The sequence below is a fragment of the Hylaeus anthracinus genome, unplaced genomic scaffold (assembly GCF_026225885.1).
Source record: "Hylaeus anthracinus isolate JK02 unplaced genomic scaffold, UHH_iyHylAnth1.0_haploid 11994, whole genome shotgun sequence".
Lineage (NCBI taxonomy): Eukaryota > Metazoa > Arthropoda > Insecta > Hymenoptera > Colletidae > Hylaeus > Hylaeus anthracinus.
Genome location: NW_026534341.1, coordinates 369,365 through 393,698, shown reverse-complemented (window position 1 = coordinate 393,698; position 24,334 = coordinate 369,365). Strand labels below are relative to the sequence as shown.

The 24,334-nt window shown below is 39.2% G+C and overlaps 6 protein-coding genes and 1 long non-coding RNA gene across 12 annotated transcripts; 5 read left to right on the top strand and 2 right to left on the bottom strand.

Annotated features, from left to right (window-relative positions):
- Nucleotides 1-220: 220 nt before the first annotated feature.
- Nucleotides 221-2,232, top strand: LOC128888408 (26S proteasome regulatory subunit 6B). The gene is made up of 6 exons (XM_054145231.1): nt 221-380; nt 574-666; nt 768-1,101; nt 1,176-1,379; nt 1,468-1,732; nt 1,806-2,232. Exons 1-6 carry the CDS (start codon nt 348-350, stop codon nt 2,122-2,124), a joined length of 1,248 nt encoding a protein of 415 aa, XP_054001206.1. The 5' UTR covers nt 221-347; the 3' UTR covers nt 2,125-2,232.
- Nucleotides 2,233-2,374: 142 nt separating this feature from the next.
- Nucleotides 2,375-4,422, top strand: LOC128888417 (alpha- and gamma-adaptin-binding protein p34-like). Its single transcript, XM_054145250.1, has 6 exons — nt 2,375-2,813; nt 2,900-3,069; nt 3,137-3,251; nt 3,332-3,487; nt 3,553-3,669; nt 3,734-4,422. The coding sequence occupies exons 1-6, from the start codon at nt 2,750-2,752 to the stop codon at nt 3,907-3,909; spliced, it is 798 nt and encodes a 265-aa protein (XP_054001225.1). The 5' UTR covers nt 2,375-2,749; the 3' UTR covers nt 3,910-4,422.
- A 309-nt stretch (nt 4,423-4,731) lies between these two features.
- LOC128888398 (trichohyalin-like) lies at nt 4,732-16,811 on the top strand. 4 transcript variants are annotated; one of them, XM_054145211.1, is made up of 19 exons: nt 4,733-4,933; nt 5,539-5,677; nt 5,747-6,178; nt 6,439-6,519; nt 6,584-6,734; nt 6,811-7,290; nt 7,359-7,628; nt 7,693-7,910; nt 8,032-10,727; nt 10,807-11,236; nt 11,573-12,124; nt 12,199-12,565; nt 12,661-13,053; nt 13,132-13,470; nt 13,618-13,762; nt 13,839-14,271; nt 14,355-14,982; nt 15,067-15,475; nt 15,590-16,811. In XM_054145211.1, exons 3-19 carry the CDS (start codon nt 5,776-5,778, stop codon nt 15,887-15,889), a joined length of 8,295 nt encoding a protein of 2,764 aa, XP_054001186.1. In that variant the 5' UTR covers nt 4,733-4,933; nt 5,539-5,677; nt 5,747-5,775; the 3' UTR covers nt 15,890-16,811. The 4 variants fall into 4 exon arrangements, with proteins under 4 accessions (XP_054001184.1, XP_054001186.1, XP_054001183.1 ...); XM_054145209.1 differs by having other exon boundaries at nt 4,732-4,933; nt 6,814-7,290; nt 10,807-12,124; XM_054145208.1 differs by having other exon boundaries at nt 5,539-5,625; nt 10,807-12,124.
- On the bottom strand, nt 16,443-17,234 carry LOC128888420 (uncharacterized). Its single transcript, XR_008460248.1, has 2 exons — nt 17,178-17,234; nt 16,443-16,472 (listed from the first exon to the last, which is right to left on the bottom strand). It is a non-coding gene; the product is annotated as an uncharacterized LOC128888420 (long non-coding RNA).
- LOC128888415 (D-aspartate oxidase) lies at nt 16,954-18,639 on the top strand. Its single transcript, XM_054145248.1, has 6 exons — nt 16,954-17,249; nt 17,339-17,462; nt 17,679-17,824; nt 17,892-18,048; nt 18,124-18,408; nt 18,496-18,639. The coding sequence occupies exons 1-6, from the start codon at nt 17,065-17,067 to the stop codon at nt 18,607-18,609; spliced, it is 1,011 nt and encodes a 336-aa protein (XP_054001223.1). The 5' UTR covers nt 16,954-17,064; the 3' UTR covers nt 18,610-18,639.
- Nucleotides 18,640-18,676: 37 nt separating this feature from the next.
- On the bottom strand, nt 18,677-21,578 carry LOC128888407 (histone acetyltransferase KAT8-like). The gene is made up of 7 exons (XM_054145230.1): nt 21,248-21,578; nt 20,501-20,760; nt 20,339-20,429; nt 20,130-20,257; nt 19,814-20,044; nt 19,490-19,734; nt 18,677-19,410 (listed from the first exon to the last, which is right to left on the bottom strand). Exons 1-7 carry the CDS (start codon nt 21,438-21,440, stop codon nt 19,191-19,193), a joined length of 1,368 nt encoding a protein of 455 aa, XP_054001205.1. The 5' UTR covers nt 21,441-21,578; the 3' UTR covers nt 18,677-19,190.
- On the top strand, nt 21,521-24,327 carry LOC128888412 (metallophosphoesterase 1 homolog). Of its 3 annotated transcripts, XM_054145242.1 has the most exons (8): nt 21,651-21,823; nt 21,894-22,026; nt 22,239-22,448; nt 22,562-22,724; nt 22,799-22,930; nt 23,008-23,142; nt 23,214-23,445; nt 23,523-24,327. In XM_054145242.1, exons 2-8 carry the CDS (start codon nt 22,010-22,012, stop codon nt 23,693-23,695), a joined length of 1,062 nt encoding a protein of 353 aa, XP_054001217.1. In that variant the 5' UTR covers nt 21,651-21,823; nt 21,894-22,009; the 3' UTR covers nt 23,696-24,327. The 3 variants fall into 3 exon arrangements, with proteins under 3 accessions (XP_054001218.1, XP_054001217.1, XP_054001216.1); XM_054145243.1 differs by lacking the exons at nt 21,651-21,823; nt 21,894-22,026 and adding an exon at nt 21,521-21,631 and having other exon boundaries at nt 22,307-22,448; XM_054145241.1 differs by having other exon boundaries at nt 21,651-22,026.
- The last annotated feature ends 7 nt before the right edge of the window (nt 24,328-24,334 follow it).

Below are 24,334 nucleotides of genomic sequence, written 5' to 3'. Positions count from 1 at the left end.
TAGGTTATGCTGAGTTACGTCTCGATAGGACGATTTTCTAGGGAATTTTCATTTGTTATCATAGAGTCGATCTTTCAGATATAATTATTTGTAAAACGTTATATTCGCGTAGAATAATGCAAATGCAATTTGGATAGGAAATTTTACGAAATAATTTATATCGAGAAAAAAGTTTTCTTTGAACTTTTCCTTGTTCCTTTTCCTTGTTCCTTTCGTCTATCTATTAAGTAGTTAATGGTACCCACCCCTACCGAATACCACCGATGCGAATCTGCTCAAAAATCTCAAGTCATTCGTTGATTCGTATGTTCGATTGAAATTTAGGCGGCTGAAATCATTGCGAAAATATGGATGAGATGAGTGTTATTCTACCCGATAAGGTACGCATACATTCGTTCATATATCTTCTTTTAATTTCGTAGACAACATTTCAAATCGTATTCGAGTTCCGTGTCGTTTCTCGTAACCTCGTTTCGTCATCAAAATAGAATTTTTTTTCTGCGTAATCATACTTTATTTATTTTGTTCTTTGGTTAAAATCGAAATCGGTTAACACGTATGTTAAAATTATAGGATGCTGGAGAGATGGATTGTAAGCCTGTAATTGGACATTATACTGGTGCTGGAGATGAATTGGACGTTGAAGATTTATACACGAAGTACAAGGTATGTCCATTCGTATTACAAACATTTATGTAGCCATTAGATGATCGCGTTAGTTTATTCATTTCATCCGAATTATACAACCATGTATTTGAATTTAATAGAAACTGCAGAGAATGTTGGAATTTCTTGAAGTTCAAGAAGAGTACATCAAGGATGAGCAGCGTAATCTGAAGAAGGAGTATCTCCATGCTCAAGAAGAAGTAAAACGCATACAGAGCGTGCCTTTAGTTATTGGCCAGTTCTTGGAAGCTGTAGATCAAAACACTGGTATAGTAGGCTCTACCACGGGTTCTAACTATTATGTACGCATTTTGTCTACCATTGATAGAGAGTTGTTGAAGCCTTCAGCCAGCGTGGCGCTTCATAAGCATAGCAATGCTTTGGTAGATGTGTTGCCGCCGGAAGCTGACTCAAGTATCTCTATGTTGCAAGCAGGTATACATTTATCGTTTACAATTTCAATACAAAAAAAATGCGCTAGATCTTTTACCTATTGCTTTATATTACAGATGAAAAGCCTGATATTCAGTATAGCGATATTGGAGGTATGGATATGCAGAAGCAAGAAATCAGAGAAGCGGTAGAACTGCCTCTTACTCACTTCGAGTTGTATAAACAGATTGGAATTGATCCACCCAGGGGTGTACTAATGTATGGTCCACCTGGGTGTGGTAAGACTATGCTTGCAAAGGCAGTAGCTAGACATACTACAGGTACAAATCATAATTCGGAATAGAAATTTAAATGTGTAGAAGTTTAAAACTGTAGAAATTAATTCGATACGATCGATATATTTTTCAGCTGCGTTCATTCGTGTAGTAGGCTCTGAATTTGTACAGAAATACTTGGGTGAAGGACCCAGAATGGTCAGAGATGTTTTCCGTTTAGCTAAGGAAAATTCACCTGCTATCATTTTTGTTGATGAAATCGATGCTATAGCTACGAAGAGATTTGATGCTCAGACGGGTGCCGATCGCGAGGTACAGCGTATCTTATTGGAGTTGCTCAATCAAATGGATGGATTCGATCAGACAACTAACGTTAAAGTTATAATGGCCACGAATAGGTAGAACAATGGTCTTTGTTACGATATAAGTTGATATTGCGTAGCTACGTTTACTCATCTGTTTCTTTTTCAGAGCTGATACGTTGGACCCCGCATTGTTACGTCCTGGCAGATTAGATCGGAAGATCGAATTTCCTTTGCCTGATCGTCGACAAAAACGTCTGATTTTCTCGACGATCACTACGAAAATGAATTTAAGCGAAGAAGTGGATCTCGAAGATTACGTGGCGCGGCCAGATAGAATTTCTGGCGCTGATATAAACGCGATCTGTCAGGAAGCAGGAATGCACGCTGTTCGCGAAAATCGTTACATAGTGTTAGCGAAAGATTTCGAGAAGGGTTACAAGAACAATATTAAAAAAGACGAATCCGAGCACGAATTTTACAAGTAAAAGGGAGAAAGCGTATTCCTATATGTCGTTTACATGTTATGGCTCCATATATATTTGCAAATTCATGTATTACTATGAATCTAATAATCAATACACGTTTACACATTTTCTGTGTGTGCATCATTGCGTGTACGTGATCGTATTTATTATCCTTATCACTGGAATTAAATCACACTCTCCCTATGTATACACTGAAGGCATTGTACAAGTTATTTTAAGCTGCAATGGCGATTACAATTAATTTAAATGATTCATTGAATGGTATAGTTATATTTTGTAATTAGAATCTATTGAACTGCAACACGCTACACGAACGTAGTTAAAATTACCCTAGTCATTTTTAATAGCCAAAACAACAAAAAACATCCTTGCTGTAGTCGTCCATTTCGAAATATTACGAAACGGAACGTCACGTTAATGTTTAAATTAATTTAATTTATGTTTTATTAAACGCAGCAAAGAAGTATTGCTGCGTATCGAATAAAAGTGATTTTTAAAAGATTTAGTCAGTACATTACGTATGTACATCACCGATGCATGTAAACATAACCTAAAACGATAAACAGTAACTAATTTCTATCGAAACTATTATCGATATCTGATTGTGTTATTACATTTTATTACGATGAATTTGCCAAGGCTATTAATAGTTAGCACAGAACAAGGAAAAGCTAACGAAATTGCTACTAGTAAGTTGAAGTTTCAATGTTTTTTGTTTTTTGACAGTGTCAACTACTTGTTTTTAACAAGCAGTTAAATAACGCTTATTTAACAGGTATAGGAGCAGAACGATTATCCAACCAAGATTATTTCGAGTATTATCTGTGGAATATTCAGAACAAATATTACAGAGCACAAGTGTTAGTGTGCGTTACGGAAAATCCATCTCCTCATATTTCAACTGATGGTGTAGAAGCTTTAATTGTGCATCACAACCCACAGGCAGTAAGACTTATTATTCATAGAAAGAACTTTAAAAAAGGAGAATGATTTTCATCATTGACTTTCTTAGGAAAATGCAGAGCACAATTTAAAACAGTGGTCTTCTTTAATTACTTCTTTAACGGAAGCAGAAGTATTATTATTCTCTTGTAATTTTATAACGGATGCTCTTATCAGAGATAAAGGTACAAATAAATAATATCTTCGTTGTAATATAAATACTAATATATAATGGGACTTCTATTATGTATTTTATACTTTTTAGTGATACAATGGTGTTTACAAAAAAAGTTTGAATTGATTGAATTAAATAGACCAGACCAGGATGCTTCAGATTCTGATTTCGAACATAACAAACACGGCATCGAAAGGATCGTCGAAGCTCTACACGCTCATATGTGGCCTAACATGATACTCAAAGGTTTTCATATAAAATACTTAATAATATTCATGACACGAAGCATATAACTGATTTCAATTTTGTAGGGAAATCATCGAGTTCCGAAGGTCAAGGCTCTGATATGGACGAAGTCGAAGAGCAATTCGAAAATACTAAACTGAGCCAGGATACTGTGGAGAGACTACCGATGGAGAATATGCTGGGTAATTTGAAAACAAATTTATTAAAAAATACGTTTCGAACTGATAACGATCGTTCTTTTTTCAGATGGAATTATGGGGGAAGAAAGCGCAGATTTCGGTGAATTATTTTGCCAGCTAATGGCTATGAAAGTACACGCGGCATCGCTACCGACTAACCAGAGACGAATAGCAGCCGAACAATTAGTCACTGCTTTCTGGAAAGCGATGGGAGGTGATCCTTCAGAAACTGAATTAGATTAATTTATGCATTAATTATATAATGCGTATAGACACGTACTGCACACACATAATTGCTTATGGAATCGTTCTGATATATGGCTCTGAATTAAATCGTAATATAATTGCAATATATGTAAGATACAGAACAAAAACATAGAATTGCACATGTCAAGTGATAGGTTCTTTTATCATTATTTATATAAACTTAATGAATTCTCTTTTACCACTGACATCTCTAAATTAAATATCGTATATATAAAATCAATTTAAAGTTAATTATTATCTCGTCAAGTTTAAAATTTAGGGTGGCAGTTATTTATCTGCAATTGAATATTTATACCCAGTAATGGATTTTCGACTTTTCGATGAATTGGTAGGCATCAGTCCCTGTATGAAATTTGAAAGATTTCCTACTACATTCAACCAAGTTATATTTAAAAATCTAATCCAATTTTAGGAAAAAAGGACTTTCAAGTTTTGAATTTTTATTTTCGAAACTAAGTGTCGTATGAATAAACTGTAAATATAAAAATGCTTCGTCTTGTCATTCTTTATAAGGAGATATTTTTTAAAACTTGATTTGACGAAATTTTTAAATTCCTTCCACTTGCGCGGGGCGCTCGAATTATAGTCACGCCCCTAGCAGTGGCAGGCCCCTTAGAATTTCCGTGATAAGCAAAAATCGTCTCTCGGCCAAAAGGTTAATTGATATTTACGTCAATTTACGTTTTTTCATTTGATCATTATTGAAGACGAGTACGTGTATTTACGTAATTTTTCCACACTATACCCTGTTTTTATTCCTCATCAATTGGCATCCCTGCGTACGCCTTACAAGCGTCTATAGTTGCCGGCCTGTCGTTTGACTAAAATGTCTGACGCTTTTCACGCAGTGGCTCCGTTTGACTTGGACGAGCACGGAAACAGAACAGTAGAATTAAAAAGGTTCACGCATTTGAAAAGTTCCAACCTTGACGCGCGGATTGTAACGTCGTTTTTATCACTGGCATCATGTATTCGTTGGTTACTTAGCGTTTACCACGGAGTAAGTTACCGTAACGATTGACAACACTTTATTTCTGTGATATTTGGTTTTCTACAAGTCGACTTTTTTAATATCCCTTCGCGATCCCATTGTATTTTATTGGGCAGTGACAGTTTCAAGAAATCCTATCGAGAACAAACTCCTCGCGATCTTATAGAATATATACGAAAATCAAGTGTTCGAGTATTTTTCTTACAGTACGTTTGTTCCATTTGATATTATCTCAAATATGTTTCGGTAGTTTGACTCGCTCGATATCTTAATATTATCCCTGTCAACCCTGCTTGAGGAATACCTTTTCTTACGAGAATTAATTAAACTTGATGTTATCGACGATTGTGTAAATTGTATGACGGCTCCTTAACGAGGTCTCGTAAGTGTACGCGTGATTGTTTGTATTCCGAATGTATCGCTCTTATTTTATACCGTTGAACGTGACTTCTCTTTTTGGTGGATTCTACAATACTCGAGGATGAAGATAAAATGTTATTTATACTATTGGTTATTTCCGTGTATAGACATTCTTTCCTTTGAAACATTCGAATCATAAAAAAGTGATAATGTACTCTAACACAACTGTAAACGATACACATTTTATTTTGTAGAGTCTGATGTACATTGAACAGGAAAAAATGATACTTTCATCTATGCTTGTGATAGTCGCTTGAAAGAATAACTGCTTGCATGACAAGGTAAGACCTTGTCAATGACAGAGACAAGTATAGCAATTTAATCTTTGTAAAGGTAATTTTTTCTATTGACTAGTTTATTTCCACTTACATATCTATTATCACAATGTGATTTTATATGTAGATAAACTGGTAAAGAAAAATACTAACACGATGTCGCAGTCAGAAGATGCTTATGCTCCGGAGGAGCCGACACCAGACATTCCGATATCTTTGCTTGACATACAAATGCCAGAAACACCAGATAGTACAAAGGGTCAAGTCAGTGATGGAGACACACCCCGACTGGAGAGTCCTAAAATGCTTAAACCTGTACTAGGGAAAGTGCAAGCGAAAAAGAGATTGATGGCATTCGTCAATAAGTTTAGCATGCTACCAAAGGTTTCGAATAAATCCAATTTACTACAAGCTCGCTCTGGGAAAATGTCTAAGAGTAAGATTAGCGACGACAAGTCTTCGCAAAATGAATCTAATGCAGGGTTAAGTATGGACACGGATTCTATACAGCAGTTTCATACGCGTCATTCGGGTAGTGGAAAATTAAAGAAAAAAACAGGTATCGTTTAATGAAATCGACTTAACACGTTCACAGTCTGTCAACCTGTAGGCGAGATTTGTCTTAGGCATCTGTTTATTTTTATATAGTTTAAAATTGATACAAAAACATTGTTATGTCACGTATGCGGCACTGTATAAAGAGCTTGTTAACTCTCGAGACGCGTGAGTTTTTCCATGCTTCCAGGCTCGGACGATGAACGTATTAATATATTTTCTAACGTTAGCACGCTTTACTAATTGAATGATGAAACTGTGTAGAAGGAAAGATACTGGCCATCGAGGAAATTAGACGAGAAGAGTCCAAAAGTAAAATGCTACTGGCAGAAGCAATGGCCTCAGGTACTTAATCGCGCTGAGTTTAAACTTCGAATTTATTACTGGCAATAACTCCTTTGTCTTGCAGCTAGTTTAGAAGAAGAAAACTACGTGAATAGGAACGGGCAAAATTTATTAGAAAATGTAAAGGGTATGAGAGAGAGAAATAGGCATGATGATATTAGCGTTTCTCGTAAAAGTACTTTAAAGTCGATGATGGACAGCAAATATTCCGAAAGGTATACAAATTCTTCTTTACACGATAAATATTACGATACTTGTTATATATGATTTTATCGCTTATATATTTTTAAGAAGGCGATACGGTAGAGAAGAACGAAGAGATAGCATGAGTAGAGAAACAAAAGATTACAATGGAAGCAAGGAACGGTATTATAAGGTCTCCCATAATAAAGAACATCGTAAGAAAGAGAAAGATAAGAAAGATGAGAGAGATAATAAACGTGACGATACTAACAAGTATGACGAAAATCGAGATAAGCGGGACGATGAAAGAGATAAAAAAGATAATGAAAAAGATAGGTGGGAGGATATAAAGGAGAAAAAAGTAACAAGGGAGAAAAAAGAAAATTTTAGGGAAAAAAGAAGTGTTTCGAAAGAGAAAAGTTCCGAAGTTAGAGAGAAAAAAGAGAAGGACAAAGACAAAGAGAAGGGAAAAGAGAAGGATATAACAAATTTTTCTTCGTGGGTGGAGCTAAAGAAGTGTGGAATTACGACGGATGATGTTATTGACATTAGAAGACGCGATTACTCGGAACGATCGACGAAGAACAGGTTTGTTAATGATTTGTTTCAAGCAGGTTTACGTGTTAAACGAATCTTTATAAATACATATATTACAGAATAGCCGAGGATTATTTACGTTACTTGGAGCAAATGTTACTATTAAACGACTATCGTTTAAAGCGATACGCTTTCACCGCTGAAGGACTCGATGGACCTAAAGAATATCCTCCCGAATCGGTGAAAGTGACCAAACGAGGAAGGCCTCAATTACTTTACTGTGAAAATCCTCGTATGTCGCTTTTCCTCAATCGTCAACAAATTCTTCAAGTCGTCCCTGCTGATCGTCGCGATAAGATGCGGAAGATATGCGAAGCAGACGTTACACGGTATATCACACTGTCGTTTATCTCTGCAATTTTTCTTTACCCATTCAGATCCTAACAATTCTAGAGATAATGCCGATGAAGTAGAGAAGCCACCGCGCGTCCGTCATTGGTATCCTAAGGCAGGCATGTCCAAATTCAGCGAAAAGACCAAGTGGCAGTTCCCCATCAGCGTACAACTTCCTAGGTCAAAATGGGACAGCGAAGATGAAGATAGATTATCTAACGACACCGAGAAGGAACAACGGACTGAAGTAGAATTAAACGAAGCTACTTCGGAAAAAGGTAAATGCTTTCTATAAAATTATTAATGATCATTTTAGTTTCAAAGTTAAAATTAAAATGAGTTTCGATAGCCTCTTAATGTGTTTTACTTGCATACTATACCGTACAAAACTTGTTTCAGAGCAAGAGTCTTTTTCTCCGTGTTCGGGCGTGGTAGAGGAGAACATTATCGCCAACAAAAAGACAATTAACGAAGACAACGAATCTTCCAGTATCAAAGAAGCCGACGATGACGGTAGACAATCAACCTCTCCGTTGCTATCATCAGCAGGTAACGAGAAACTGGCATCGGAGTACGAACAATTTATGAAAATGGTTTGCACCGACATATCTACGTCGGAAGACTTCTCACCGAAAGCGATTACAATCAAATCCGCTTCGTCGCTGAGCTACCACGACTTCAATATAGAAACCAATTTACCGGAAGACAACACTTTTCCCTTTGTTGATCATAACACACCTGGAAAATCGAATAAAGTGGATAAAAATCAAACTGAGGAAAAGATGAAAAGCGATGAGAATCGCCAAAATGTGGTGAATATTTCGGAAGTTGTGGACGACCGAGCGTCTTTGAGCAGTTCTCGTATTCAGGTAGAGGAATGCGCGAGAAACGATAAAGAAATCCACGAGAAAAGCAACACTGACGATTCTAGATCGATTCCCAGCGATTGGGAAAATGTTCAAATCAAAGTGGAACGTCTCAGCGACGAGAATTCTGATTCCAGAGAGACGAAAAAGAAGAAAAGGCGAAAGAAGGTGAGTTCCAGTAGCGAGTCGTCCAGCACTACGAGTTCTTCAGATTCCGAGGAAGAAGCACTGAGGAAGCGAAGGAAACGAAAGTTGTCGAAGGACAACTCAAGTTTCTCGGATTCGGAGAGCAGCGAGAGCAGCACTACCACCACCAGCAGTAGTAGCAGCGATTCCTCCAGCTCCGATGACAAACGGAAAAAACGAAGAAAGAAGAAACGAAAGGCTGAGAAGCGGAAGAAGAAAGCGAAACGAATAGCTAGGACGAAGAAAAAACGAAGGAGAAAAGTGAGCTCCGATTCCAGCGACAGCGAGTCTTGTGATGGCAAAAGAAAAAAGAAAGTTGCGGGCAAAAAGTCGAAACAGAAACGGGACTCTACGAAAAAACAGAACAACGATGACTTGATAAAAGTTGTTGAAAAATCATCCTTGGATTCTCCACTGTCGCAAAACGCGAAGTTACTGCGCCCACATGTTCCAACGAAGAAGATCAAGGAGGAAGCGAAGGTCGAATCCAGAAAAAGGTCTATCGAGAAACACGACATTTGGGTGAAAGAGCAAGACTTGTCGCGGAAAGTGATTTCCGACAACGTCGTGTGCAACAAAGCTCACAAGGACAAAGAGCAGTTAAGTAAAATGAGCGAAAGGTACTTGGAGGATTGGGAAATGGATCCTGTGACTATACCGCAGCACAAGTCGGAGAGAGTATCGAAAGGTGGTATCGAGAAAATGGCTGACGCAGATGTGGAAGACCTCGAGAAGGTGGAAAAGAAAGACGAACGAAACAAAAAGGACGACCGAAGCAAGAAGGACGAACGTCTCAAAGAGGCGTGTTCGAGTATTGGAGCGGAGATCGTACAGGGATCTAAGAAAATCGAAGAAGACAACGACGCGAAGAAGAGGAAGAAACGGGACAAGGAGAAAAAGAATAGTAATGAATTTCTAGCCGATTGGGAGAAAGAGAGCGAACGAGTCTCGCAGAATGTAGCGCAAGACGAGACAAAGCTTTCGAAGAAGTTGGATAAGCAGAAGGATAAGTGGGGAGAGACTGAATTCGATACCCTAAATGTACTATCTTTGACGCAGCTAGAAAGGGAAGTGAGCAAAAGGCAGTTGCTGGCGGATGAGTGGGAAGTCGATAGTCTGGAAGCTGCACCCGATCTACCAGTCAGTAAAAAGAAATCTACGCGCAGTTTGAAAAAAGTCGAGAAAGAAGTTCGTTACGATAAAAAGACGGACACATACATCGCTATAGAGAAAGAAACTTCGCGAGAATCTAAGAAGAGGCAAGATCGACTCTCCGCGATGAGAATTTGGGAAGAAGAACAAGAAGAAGGAGAAAAGGAAGCTATGATTCTTATGGAGCAGAAGAGTAAAAGGAAGAGGGACGAATGGGACATCGAGGAGGAATTGTACCTGCGAGAAAAAGAAGAGAGGAAAGAGATCATCGAAGATAACGTTACAACGATCGATATTCACAAAGAAATAATTGCAGCTAGCAACGATATGGATACATCAACGAAACGGGATGCAATTATAGTTAAAAAGAACAAGAAGAGTCGTTGGGATATAGCGTCGCAATCTGAAGAAAAGGTAGAGCTTAAAGCTCCCGTTATGTGGGAAGAGGAATGCGCCGAATGGGCGAATATAAACAATTACGAACGCAAAAGTGATAAAGTATCTTTGGAACAGTGTGATTCGCTGCTGTCGAAGAACAAGATAAAAGTCGAAGACGCTTGCATCGCTGATCAGCAATCCAGAAAGTCTATATCCAAGAGTTCAGACATCATTGATTTATTCTCAAGAAATTCTCAAGACGTAAATTTGCTAGAATCATCTTGGACTGCCGAGGAACTCGTGAAAAGTAAATCACGAATAAAAAGTTTAGAAAGTAGTTCCCAAAGGGATACATACTTGGAGAAAATTAAGGGACGAACGCCTTCGCCAGTCGTGAAGGAACATCGGGTTGTAGACAAACTGAAAGATTTATTTGAAATGGATGTGAAGTTAACTAAAAAGAATATCGAATTGTATAGTCCCAGTTCTCCTGCACCATCTCAAAAATCCGAAGTATGTACATATTTTATTTCATTTATTAATTTTGTGTTTCTTGCCACGTTGATGTAATACATCTATTTATCTATTTCAGGATATGGAAACATTCGACAAAGGCCGCTCGAACTCTTTGCGTCTCGGAGATGGACTCTCTCAGGATAAGTTGAAAAAGGAAACCTGTATTATGTCTGACGAAGATTCTATTTCCGTTGGCAATATTCCTCTTCAGATAAAGTATCGCGAAAACAAATACCCGTTGTCTACAGTGCCGAAAGGAGAGTTCGAGGAGCTTCTAGGTGTGCAAACAGAGGTTCAAACGACTCCGAAAAGATTCAATGCGGCCAAAGATCCTGAAGCTTCGCCTAGTATGCTTTCAATCAACGAACCGTGCCCCGATATGAGTAATTACAAATCCCTACGAATGGACATATTCGCCGAGTACGAATCCGAAGAGTCTCGAAGCAAGTTGAGTCCGAAGACCATCGAGGTGGTATCCTCTACCAGCGCAAAAGAGGAGGAATCAGGTGAGAACAAAGCAGCTCTGAAACTGATACCCAAACAATTACTGGTTAGACGTAACGAGCGTGGAAAAGCAAAGATGATCTCTGACAATCCCATGCAACACGCCGCAGCTCTTTTGACGATCCAGAAGAAGCTGCGCGAGGCTCAAGCCATGAGACCTGACAGCAGCGTACCCCGCGCGGAATCTTTGAACGAATTCAAGATCGAATGCGACAAACAGGCTGAGATACCTGTTTGCAACGTTGTTTCTACCGAACAGACTACTCTCGTTGACGTCAAAGTCGACTCGAAAGATTTATCGGTGAAAACTTCTATTATAACCAAGTCGGAATCCCCAGGTTCGGTGAAGCACGACGCCGATGAATATAAATCGAACAACAGAGGGTCTGATAAAGCAGAGGAGCTTAAGAAGCCGAGGTCCAGTGGCAAGGACGTCAGCGACACGGAAACACAGCTTCGATCACCGGTCAGAGAACAGAGGAAACGAAGCCCCGACAAGAAGGACAACGATAAACGAATCAGCGATCGTGGCAAAGAAAGGAGAGAGAAAAAGTTGGACGACAGAGATAGAAACGACAGAAGGGATGGCAGAAGCTCGAAACAAGACTACCCTGAAAGCAGACGAAGGTTGAGCCCCTCGAGTGGTCGCAACAGGAAGAGAAGAAGCGTTAGTCCGCGTACATCCTGGGAGAGAGAGAGTCACAGTCGTAGTTGGAGCAGAAGCAGGAGTAAGAGTCCGAAGAGGAAGGACGAATCGATCGCCTCTTCCAGTAGAGAAAAACGATCGATCAGAATCGACGAGGAGAGATGCGGTCGATCTAGAGCGGAGGATAGAAGGGAAAGATCTACGCGAACTCCTCCGCGATCCAACACTGCCACGTATAGCAAAGGTATTAACACTGTTTAACAATCCTCGAATGGCTTAAATGTTGTTCCAATGTTTACATTCACGAATTATTTACAGACCACTTTAAAAAGTATGGATCCACCAAAGGAGATCGCGACGATTGGAGTAGGAGAAAGTACGACCCCATAGAAAAGGATCGAGAGAAAGAAGGGAGGTCATACGATCCTATGGAGGTGCTCAGAGAAAGAAACATAGATCCTGACAGACACAGAGAGGGTAGATCTCGAGGGGAAGAAATCGATCGATCCTTTTGGCCTTACGAGTCCGAAAACGTTCTACGGGATGGAAACGAATCGTTGGACTCTTACCCGAATGGTCAAGGTTTGGATCTCGATTACGAAGAAAAAGCGTACTATAGAGACGACAGTATGGAAAGAGATGCTTCGGAGGGTCCCCTTCGTTCTACGACAAAGATCAAGCAAAGGTATTATGCGTACTTTGACGCCACGAGAGTACCGTGTTATTTCATACTTCTGATTAAAGTACATACTAACAAAAATGAATGTGTCGTTTCAACAGAAGAAGCAGATCCAACACGAGACGAGACAGACAATGGGAGAAAGACAGGGATTCGTTAGACTTAGATAGACACGGACATGTTCGAAGAACAGAGAAACTACCACCGTCGAGATGTCGTTCTCCGCCAAGACTACGACGTTCACCGCCCAGAATATCGCACGATCGCTTCAGACGGGGATCTAGATCGCGATCGAGATCCTGGTCAAGATCCCGAACGAGGTCTAGGTCTAGATCAAGAACTCGATCACGATCTCGATCGACGTCGAGGTCGCGGTCGATGATGAGATCCAGATCCAGATCGAGATCGCGATCGAGGACCAGATCCACTTCCAGGTCGAGATTAAGAAGTCCCAATCACGGTTTAAGAGTAACAGAACGCTTACGATCTTCTAGGTAAATGTGAAGAAAATGTTTATATGATAGTTGTTAGTTATGTTTGGCAATTGGTAAGTAGTTTTACTGTTAATTCAGATCACCCTCAGTGGGACGAGACAGAATCAGCGAAAGTTCGAGGGAAAGAAAGGAAGAACACGATAATAGGAAATTAGACACCTGCGCTGAGAGGGGTAGACGCATAGAAACGATTGTTCAGTCTGTATCCGGAATGTCTAGGGTTATGGCTGACTCAGCCGTATTAGACTCAGAAATGCATATTGGTGGCAATATGGAAACGGTCGCAACTAGCTTCCAATATGCCAACGAGAACGAAGTTGGGAACGAGTATTACTATAGCGAGAATAACTTAACCTATCCACCGTGTATCGACGATTCAGCTACGAGTTCACCGAAACGTTTATCTCTTGATGATAGGTAATTCACTCGTGTTCGCGACACCTACTACTTAACCGCCCTTCCTTTCGTCTGCTTCTCAAACGTGTAAATCGATTAATCCTGTTAGCGAATAAGAACGTATTCTAGTTGAATATCTGATAATTATGTTCAGAATTTACATCGTAGGCTGGAACTCGAGTTAGGGATTAAGAAACAACAGGACAACGCAGGAGCCATGAGCGACTATCCTGATAATTTCAATTCCAACGTCTGTTATCCTTCGTCGCCGCAACAGCAGATGATGTATCGTCAGCAACCTACAGTGTTACAAGTATGCGACAAGAGAAGCTATTACTCTTCTTATCTATAGGAGTTGGATCTATAAACTTATATGAAATGTCTAACAGGTGGGCAACGTGCTGCAAGTAGTACCCGCAGACTTCAATGGAGTTCCTACTGCGCGTAGGGAACCAACGAATTCCACGCCAGCTCCAATCGTCCGCGGTTCTAGCCAGGTCGTGCGAGTAGGTAATGTTCTTCAAGTTGTGCCGACATCGTTAGACTGGAGTGGTGGACAGTCCTCGTCGGTCGACCAACCCGTAGGAATGATGTACTCTGCGCCAGTCCCACAGCCTTCTCCTGTACCTTCGGTCCCTCCTATCACTGTACCTGTTCCAGTTCCAGTCCCCATGCCAGTACCAGTTCCAGCCGTGATAAACTCATCGACGTCAGTGTCCACGTTATCTCCGGTCCCATTACCTATCTCTGTACCCGTCCCAGTTCCGGTTCCAATTCCGGTGACGCAGACGACGTTCCCCAGAACGGAAGTAGCACCTCCAAGTATGTAAATCTGAAATTTTAAACTTTAGAACTTTAGAATACGATACGCAATACATACTATTTGTTCAATTGTTTCTTTACAGAAGCTCCAGTTCAACCCGTATATAATTACGAGGCTATTCTGGAAACTCGTCGTAAAGAAAGGGAAGAACGCAAACGAGTGCGCGAAATGAGAAGGAAAGAAAAGGAACGCAGGCGAATAGAGAGGATCAATCGACGCGCTCTTCGATTATTGGAGAAGAGTACTATGCGTCAGTCGGACAGCGACGGCCAAGCGCAGACCTCGAGTCTGGATCCAGCTGTCTTGAAAGCTCTTCGAGAAACCGAGGAACAAGCTGACGCTGAAGAGTCGCAACCCTCTATTGCAGCTGTCGACAAAGAACAAGAAACACCAGTTGCTACATTCTCCGTTCCAGTGGAAGAAGAGGATATAATAGTTGTCGACGAGGAAGAAGAAGAGGAAGAGGAAGAAGAAGCCGAGGTGGAGGATGACGAAGAAGACGAAGAGGAAGCGGAAGATGACGAAGACGAAGAGGAAGAAGACGACGAAAAGTCTTCATTGCGATTAAACAATCGACGAAATGAAGTGCCCGAAGCTGTTGTAGCGTCGACGAGCGAAACAAGCAATGTCCAAGTCGATACAGAGTCCATGGAGTGGCCAGACTTGCCCCCACCGCCTTTAAAGGGAATTTTAGTTGCGCAAGGTTTCAGGTATGTGTTTAGATATAAAATTTGGTGCGATTTGTATGGGAAACGGCTTAGATAATTAACGTTTTCAACTTTGTCTTGTCGAAGGAGATCTTTGGTTCCTAACGGCAACCTGGATGAACTGTCTACTCCCGAAAATGAAAGCGAAGACAACACGGATAAAGAAAGCGCGGATGTAGACAAAAACAACGAATCGAATAAGGACGATGTTGACAATAAGGCGCGGAAATCAAAGGCTCAAACCAAAACAAAGTCAAGGTTAACGAAATCAAGCAAGAGGAAACAAAGGAGTAAAAAGTCAGTCCAGTTCGCGGACGGAATCAAACCTGGCGAAGGCACGAGTCCTAGTGGCGGCGAAGGAGACATGCCGTCTCCTCCGCCTCCATCGTCTGTGATTACCAGAGATGGAGTTCGCGAAGTACGGAGGTCTAGCTCGAGAAAAAGTAGGAAACAAGAGAAGAGAACACGACCACCGAAGGCAAAGAAAAAAGTGAAGGTTTGTCTCGACTGACCAATCTTAATCGATGTAAATGTCAACTGCAATTGACAATCCATGCGTTTAATGTCTTTGTCGTAAAAGTTTCAGAGTCTGACGAACAGTATTTTTCAGGTAAAAATCATAAAGCTGAAGAAGCCGCGCGTAACTCCGTTAACAGCGATGATGATGGACGACTCGGACGATCTGGACGATCGTTCCCCTCCACCGCCACCTCCTGGTTCACCACCCCCACCGCATCTTTGGCCCAGCTATCTATCCGCGTACAATTCTACGACGCGACCTATCGAAGTTCCAGCGGCAACGTCCACGACTTCGAATACCGTTCAAGCTCCTCCTCCGCCCACTCCGTTACCACTTTTAATTCCTCCTCCTCCTCTGAATTACACGATACAACCCTGTAGCAAGGCGTAAGGTTCACGTGTCATCGAGCAACGTTTTTAGACTGAACTTGAAAAAAGGAAGTTCGTAAACGTAGGGTGGTCTCGATAAGAAAGCGACCCGAAGTCGTTAGAATTCTACGCAGGACTTAACGAAAATTATGTATTATTATTAGTAACAATTCTCATCGATTGTTCTCGCTTCCTGTAAATAGCTTCACTCTTCGTGATACGATCGTCATCCTCGGAAACGAAGAGTTCACATGCGACCAAGTGTTCCATTGCGTCCAGGTCTCGGCGTATTCGTATTACGTTTGATATATTTTCGATACGAAGAAAAGAAAAAGGATCGAGTATAATGGAGATTGTAAGCACGACACGAGTGTAATTTATAGCATGGGACTCGGACTTTTACGACCGATTGTTAATAGGGAGTACATTGTTGAAGATGTAAGATATTACACGTGGAAGACGAATTTATCATTGTATATTTTACTTTTATAGTTTACCACGAACTGTCTTCAACCTAGACGTATAGTTGACAAAAATATGGGTCTTGATGCAATTCCATTTATTTTATTTCTCTGTTTCTTTTTGTTCGTTTCAGCTCGTTCTATCTGTGGAAACAAAGAGTCTGTATATACACGGGGATAGATGCGATTAGACCAAATTTCGTATTAAACGACGAATGCAAATATAAATTAGTAAAGTGAAGCTGAGCTTAATCAACTAGTTCTCCAAATTCTTACATTCGTTGTACATAATCTCGGTCGATCTTTGCTTAGCATGGATCGTTTCTTTTTACTCGGTGAATGCCCTTCTGCTTTACGCAAAACTATATGTATTTCTCTTCTTTAATAAGAGAAACATTCAACTGCCCGTAATTATCTGAATTCCCAACAACTTTTTGAAAGGTATCGATTTGTATTAAAAATAAACGTAATTCTTTTAATAGATTATGTGCAATCATTTCGACGATTACGCGACCCGCATTATCGTATTTTGATATCGGTGTATACGGTATACGGTACATTCGATAACAAAAGTTCGTTGAACGAAAGATAAGAGTCGAGTGCTAATGCAGAACATTTTTTTACGCATAATCAGTTCGTTGAAACAAACCACAGTCCCGACATTCGTGTCTCAAGTGTACCGTTTAATATATTGAAATTGATAAAAGAATAGCTTTTATTTCAATCGAATAGCAAAATGAAAGTGGCCATTGTCGGAGGAGGAGTTGTTGGTTTAACGACAGCTTTACAATTGCAACAAGAGTTACATAACGCTGAAATTACGGTTTTCGCTTCCGATTTCGATCGTACCGTGAGTCATGTCGCTGCTGGGATATTCAGAATTAGCTCTTCGTACTCTGGACCAACTGAAAATATAACCAAGTACATTGAGTCTAACGCGATAAAATCGTGGAACGCTTTTCGTTTTCCTTTAAAATTATTATATAAAGTATCATTGAATCCTTTTTCAGAGAATGGATACGAGATTCATACGAGTATTACGATGATATCCGTAAGACGCGCGAAGCTTCACTCGCCGGAGTAACTAGTATTTCCGGTTACATATTTGCCAACTCCTCGGTGGAGACCGTTAAGGTTTACTTTATTTAAAAACGTTTTACATCAATTTCCCTTTAAAATGATTATCAAGTAACAATCAAAGTTGGATAAAATTTTGAAATAGTATTTTTGAAAGATATATCTTGCCCTATTGTTATTACAATATAAAAAAATACTGCATGCAGGTGCGGGTATGAACGGGGTAACATACATTGAAGACAATTTTTTTTAATTTTTACCACTTTACAACAGAGTTACTGGCTCGAAGACTTGGTGCCAGTATATAGGAGAGCTACGGACGAGGAGTTTCGATTAGTCGAGGGTAACTGGAAATACGGTTCGTTCTTAACGACTCTCCTTACCGACTGTAAGCTGTACCTTCCATGGGCTCGCAGAAAGTATACAACTTCTTGTCGAGTAACGTTACTTTTTATATAGTAATCACAAAGAAACTCGCATTTGCAGACTACAAGAAGGTGGAACCAAACTGACGATAAGGAAATTGAATTCCCTCGCAGAACTTGCTACAGACTGGGACTTAATTATGAACTGCACAGGCTTTGGTGCACGCACCCTGTGTAACGATAGATGTCTCGTTTCTCTACGGGGTCAAGTGATCAAAGTATGTATGTATTATCAAAGAATTTGTTCCGTATCAATAGAAGCTTCGATGTATGAATTTTGAAAAAAACTCTAGGTACATGCACCGTGGATAAAAACATTCTTTTACGGCGAGTTGAACACTTACATTATACCACGATTTAACGGCGTAGTTACCCTTGGTGGAACAAGGAGTTTCGATTGTGATAATATAAGTCTATGCCGTCACGAGTCCGCGGCGATTCGCGAGAGATGCGACAATTTAGTTCCATCCCTTAAAAAGGCCACAGTTTTACAAGAGGAAGTCGGCTTGAGGCCGCACAGAGAAAACAACGTTCGCGTAGAGGCTGAGCGTATTACAAACGGACATTCCAAAGCTATCGTTAGTTGAGAAGTGATTTGTTTTACCGTATTTTTTTTTTTTTTTTTTGTCAGATTTCGTTATCACTGACGATATCCAATGTTACAGCTGGTGCATAATTATGGACATGGTGGATACGGAGTATGTACCGCTCCTGGAACTGCCAAATACGCCGTACAATTAGCAAAGGAAATGCATAGGTCCTCTGTTGCAAAATTATAACTACGAACGAGTGCTACAAAACATTAACATCTATTAATCATATTCAAGGAAATTCTACGCGAAATAATTGTTCGTGAATATATGCGATTTATTATTAACGAATTTACAAGAAAGTCGTTAATACGCGCTAATACTGGGTGGTATAATTATGGTAATTTTTATGTGCAACACGATGCATGGTTGCGCGTTAAAGTCGACGAATCTTGAACGTAACTAAAGCGCTTCCTTCATTGTCAAACGAATACATGGTATTTCATTGCGTCGCTCCGCTCCTTTTTCAGAATGTTTCCAGAAAAAGCAGAAGTGTAAGGGAAACCTTGAAATATCTCTCGTCGTCCCTACACTCCGAAAGATTAACGAAGCTAAAACATGTTCATCCGTGTCATCTTCTGAACAAATACCGAGACTCGCGCATACAGTGCGTATTTAGTAGAGACTGTAATGCATCACGGATAAGATGTATAACAAATTCGAGACCATTTTCCAAACTATCGCGGAAAGCCGTTTTTCAAGTTTGGTTAAATGTGTTAAGTCGTGAATATCACGGTAGCAAAGATCATTCAGTTTCCATCTGCTTTCCACTACTTCTTGCCAGGTTTCACGTTTTTTCGTGGCGGTGCTCCCCATCTAAGCGCGCTGCTGTCCACTGTCAGCCGTGGTCTCTTGTACTGGCTACTTTTAATGTGTTCTTCGACTAGTTTGGGTGTCACGCAGATCACATGCTGCCCCTTCCAATATTTAACCATATTCATGCTCTGCAACGTCGATATGATGTCCGTCTGCGAAATACTCGTCATCTGACTGGAAATTGCATCGGTAAAGGTTGATAGCTTTACTATGTTCGGTTTGCTTTAACTTCGTAATTTTTTTAGAACGTTACCTCAAGTCTTTAATGCTAAGGGTGCCACGAAAATCTCTTAAGATTTCTAAAAGAATCCAGCTCCAGTAGCTTCTGTACGATAACTTTCCTAAGTCGCTTAATGGTTTTTCGGGACTACCAACTGCCTGTTCTATTCTGCTCAGTTCGTAGCTGAAAGCTATCAGAAGTTTTCCATAGCCTTGTCTTTGAAACGGTGGTAAAGTTAATATACAAGCGACATTGTTGCCGTCGGGTGATTCTTTCTCCTGAAAGAATTACATAAAACAAAAGAGGCTTAAATCAAAGATTAACTATGAGCAACGCGATAAATAGATAAAAAAATACCTTTGAAAAGTAGCCAACCAAATGAGCTCCGTGTTTATCAACTTCGCAGAGAATATAAAAAAGAAATGGTTCTACATCGAAATATAGAGTTTTGTGATCTAAGAATAATTTTGCCAATAAGCATAAATTTTGACAGTAGATTTTATGCTCTCTGCCGTCGACTTCCCAGATGCTCAATGTGCCTTTGCGATATATTTCTTTCCCGACTGGCTGCCTGTGAGTACATTCGCTCTGAAATTAAATCGTTAAAATTCTTAATCTAGTTATTCTTAATAAATATCGGACATTTACAGACTAATATTAATATTTTTCATACCATGTGATACCTATACGTTTTCTCGAGACGCATGTATTTCAAGCAGTATTCGCATATCCATAGTTTAGGCTGTTTGCCGTACTCTTCTGGATACGGGCTAAAGTACCATGTATCGATTTCGTACTTTCCTGAAAATGAACTTTTGAAAATAATGAGACCCTTTTCACACGTAATCTTTAGCAATAGATAAGGAACAGATGGATGCTTACCAATTTGAATTTTGTCAATATATTTAACTTTTGTTATAGCTTCGTGTTCCTTTTCTAAAGCTGCTGTCGTGGGATCCATTTCTGCATATGTCTATAATTAAAAACAATAGATTATTCAACTCTTCAGGTACTTGTACTTTGTAGGATTTTAAAAAAACGTACCTTTTGTACATGATTGATTTCATCGTGTATCCTCTTCTGATTCCTTGTGATTTTACGATCCGTAGAGTCCGCCAATAAATCAGTGCTAGAGTTTCTGTCACCGCTCTTCCAGCTTCTGTCGCTCATGTCAAACCTGCTGGACATGATTCTGTCCCTTTGCACCCATTCATCCAATCTTCTATTATGTCCTTCGTAATGTACATAATACTCGTAGTGACCTTCGCTGTCGTTATACCGAGTTTGTATAATCTCTGCAGGATCTGCGCGAAAATTAAAAATAAACAGACGATTATCGATATTATTCATAAAAATTATTTTTCATTTTGACAGGTTCGAATTAGGTTTAAATATCGTATAAAAATTGTTTCTCTTTAAAATGACTGGTAATCTACGAAACATCGAGTATATATTTCATTTTCACCCATTGATTCACAGTTCACGCGTTCTCGATTCCTTACGATATCAAACGATCCTACGAGATAATAATAAAATGATAAAAGAAATACAGAGATAAAGGAAATATCGGTGACTCAATAGTGTACGATTCATTTCTGAAGTAATGCTGACTCAATCTATGCGTGACATCATAATGTTTTCAAAACAATCACGACCAGAAGGAAGCCGGTAATACAAATGTAAATGTGAGACGCAAAAAAAGCGCTTGTATTATTCTCGATAATTGGAAAGAATCCGAAACGTAATCGCGATTAAACGATTGTCCTTATCGTATAGTAATAATGTATTTACGCCAGGAATCATCGGATCTGCGAACGAGATAGTGTTCGCCTATATCGAGAGGCAGTTCTTCGAGGCTGTCCGCGTCATCGCCAGATCCCTTCCCGCCATTCGTCAACGTGTTCTCACGCTTTTCTTGCTTCACCATCGTTTCCTTCGATCCCGCGGTACAATTTTCTTTGCTCCTTTGTTCTGGCTCGGCCATTTTACAAACAATAAATCACTGGTCGGTCAGAGGACATTCGCCACTGCAAAATGCCCGAAAATAGATGAACATTGCACTCGCTGATGCAACGCGACCAATACGGCCATGAAATTCTCTACCATTCTCTGCGGCTTGTAGCTTATGGCTTATACCAGTGACCAGTGTATACACGAACACGCTTCTTATGGCATGTACGCAAAAGCAAAACTATCTCCATCTGTAGTGAATATGCAGCGCTTCCTAAACATCGATTTTTTTCGAACTAAGCATGATTCAAACGAAATCATTGTATAACTTTTTAATTTTTCTAAGTTTAATTAACACTCGAGATCAAAGGATTGTGTATCGCGTAATTGCTCGATTTGTTTAAGAAAATTGCTAATGTACGAAATTAGGAAACCCATATATTGTAATCGCATAACCTCTAATTAATTAGATTATTGCATGCACTAGTAAAACAGAATGATGTCAGAGGTTTGTCGTTTCTTAAACGGTATGACGAAGAATATACCGATTTACTTCAACATTAATATTATTAATGCTATTAGACGAAACTAAAAATCTTCAAAATGTTACGACGAAATAGGTAAGGCTGATTATGTAATCGTTACATGTGTATGTATTGCTCTTATCTCGTGTTATTATTAATGGTTATAAATAAAGCAATTTATATTCGTATTGTACTTCTTACATTATTTAACGGTTTTTAGAAGCTTCATACATTTTATGCAAAAGTGGAATTTTAAACCTATTTAACCAACAGGTATTGTTATGATTTTAACAAATTATATTCTACAGATTTAAGAACAGAGTGATCGTCATTGGCTTTCTAATGTTGCTCACTGTAATATACAATGAATTTCTAGTCTACGATGTCCAGAAATTCAAATGGTCTTCACGAGAGTGTTCGGAATGCGTCAAAGTACTACTGGTCGCAGATCCACAGATATTGGGTGAACAAACCGAAAAGTATTTTGGCTCATCTGTAGCAAAATGGGATAGCGATAGGTACGAGCGACAATTAATCGGTCGATCAAACTACCAACTATGTACAAACTCTGATTCTTCCTAAGAAATTTAAACATTCACCTCGATTCTGTTCCACAGTGTCTTATTTCCAGGTATTTAAAGAAAACGTTTTCAAGAGCATTGGGCCATTCCCAACCTCATGTCGTCGCATTTTTGGGCGACCTTATGGACGAAGGTCATATCGCCAACGCGGAAATGTTTCAAGCATACAAAAGAAGATTAGATTCTATATTCGAAATGCCTGATCACATTATGGTATAATTATTGTTATCGTATAATTTGTTTGGCATATGTCGCTATGCTATACTCGACGATATTTTTCTTCTCAGAAAATTTACTTGCCAGGTGATAACGATATCGGAGGCGAAGAGGATATAGTCTCGTTTAATACTCATAATAGATTTAATTTTGCATATTCTCAACCAGACACTTTAGTTTATAAGACGGTAACGTTTTTCAAGGTAACAAAATGAAAAACTTGTTTATAAACTGCTTTGAATGTATTAACAGACTATAATACATGCATTTCGCTCGTTAGGTTAACAGACTGACTCATACGATGCCAGAAGCTCCGAAAGATGCCTTTCTTAATGATTACGCAGAAAGAAACACGACAAATGTAGTATTTAGCCACATGCCTTTACTATTCATGCCTGGAACTTTTGTCCAAAATGTATGCTGACTTTTGGTATTCGCGAAAAATGTATTTTCCGATTTTTATTAACGATTACATTGCGTTAATAGGTATTGAAAGAATTGTCCCCTCAAATTATTTTTACTGGTCACGAGCATAAGGCAATGCATATCAGTTTGGACACGGCAACCGACCAATTAAGCGAGATTTGGATTTTACCTCCCTATGAAACACCATTATATCAATTAAGAATGGACGTAGGTGACATTCACGAAGTGCAAATGCCTACTTGTTCGTACAGAATGGGTACACCTCATACAGGATATGGATTAGCCTATATCGGTACAGAAATTACGATCTTGTATTCAGGTACGAACTTGATAATATCTTTTTTGCTAATCACGTTTCCTTATTTCTAGATACTCAAGAAAAAACGGTAGAATTTACGATATTATGGTTGCCAGGAAGATTTCCACAATTATGGATTTATGTTTTTGTTGGAATTTTCATTCTAGCATTTAGTGTTCTACTTTGTATTTCCAGTTATTGCTTAAAGAGTCATGCAGTGTATAGTCGTATGTCTTCGATATAATAGAAGACGTAAATATGATCCGAGCTTTTAAATTAATATCTACGATGATAACTTGACATTAGAAATGAGGTACAAAGATCCGTCCAATACATGTGATTGTGCTACCATCTATGTCAAGTTTCAAACGAAATAATGTGATGATCATCTAATGATTCAATGCTTGTAAACGAGAAAACTACTTAGAACATGTTCCTAAATGTCTCTCTCTTATCATTGTTGACATCTAAAGAATGAACGATTCAAATTCTAAGTAAATTCATTCATGTTTAAACTTAATCGATTTACTTAACTTTCAGCGTTATGTACGTGAAACGATGCCAAACTTACTTACCGTTATCATACGTAACTTTGCAACTTTTAGTAAACACTAAAGTTGCAAAGTATAAGGCTAAAACAGTCTAATTTCCATATAATCTACCACTTTTACTTTGCGAGTCGTATTTTTGAAAATAGTGTTTGCTATAATTAGACGGTTTATAAGATGATTATATGTCGAGAAAGATTATAATCATGTGACGATGTATAGTTACACGCTATCGAGAGAAGTTTCGTTTAAAAGAGACGATTTATATTTATGCGTAAAACTGTATGTATATACTTGTTTGACAAAAATAAATGTTAAATGTTGAAGTTTAATTT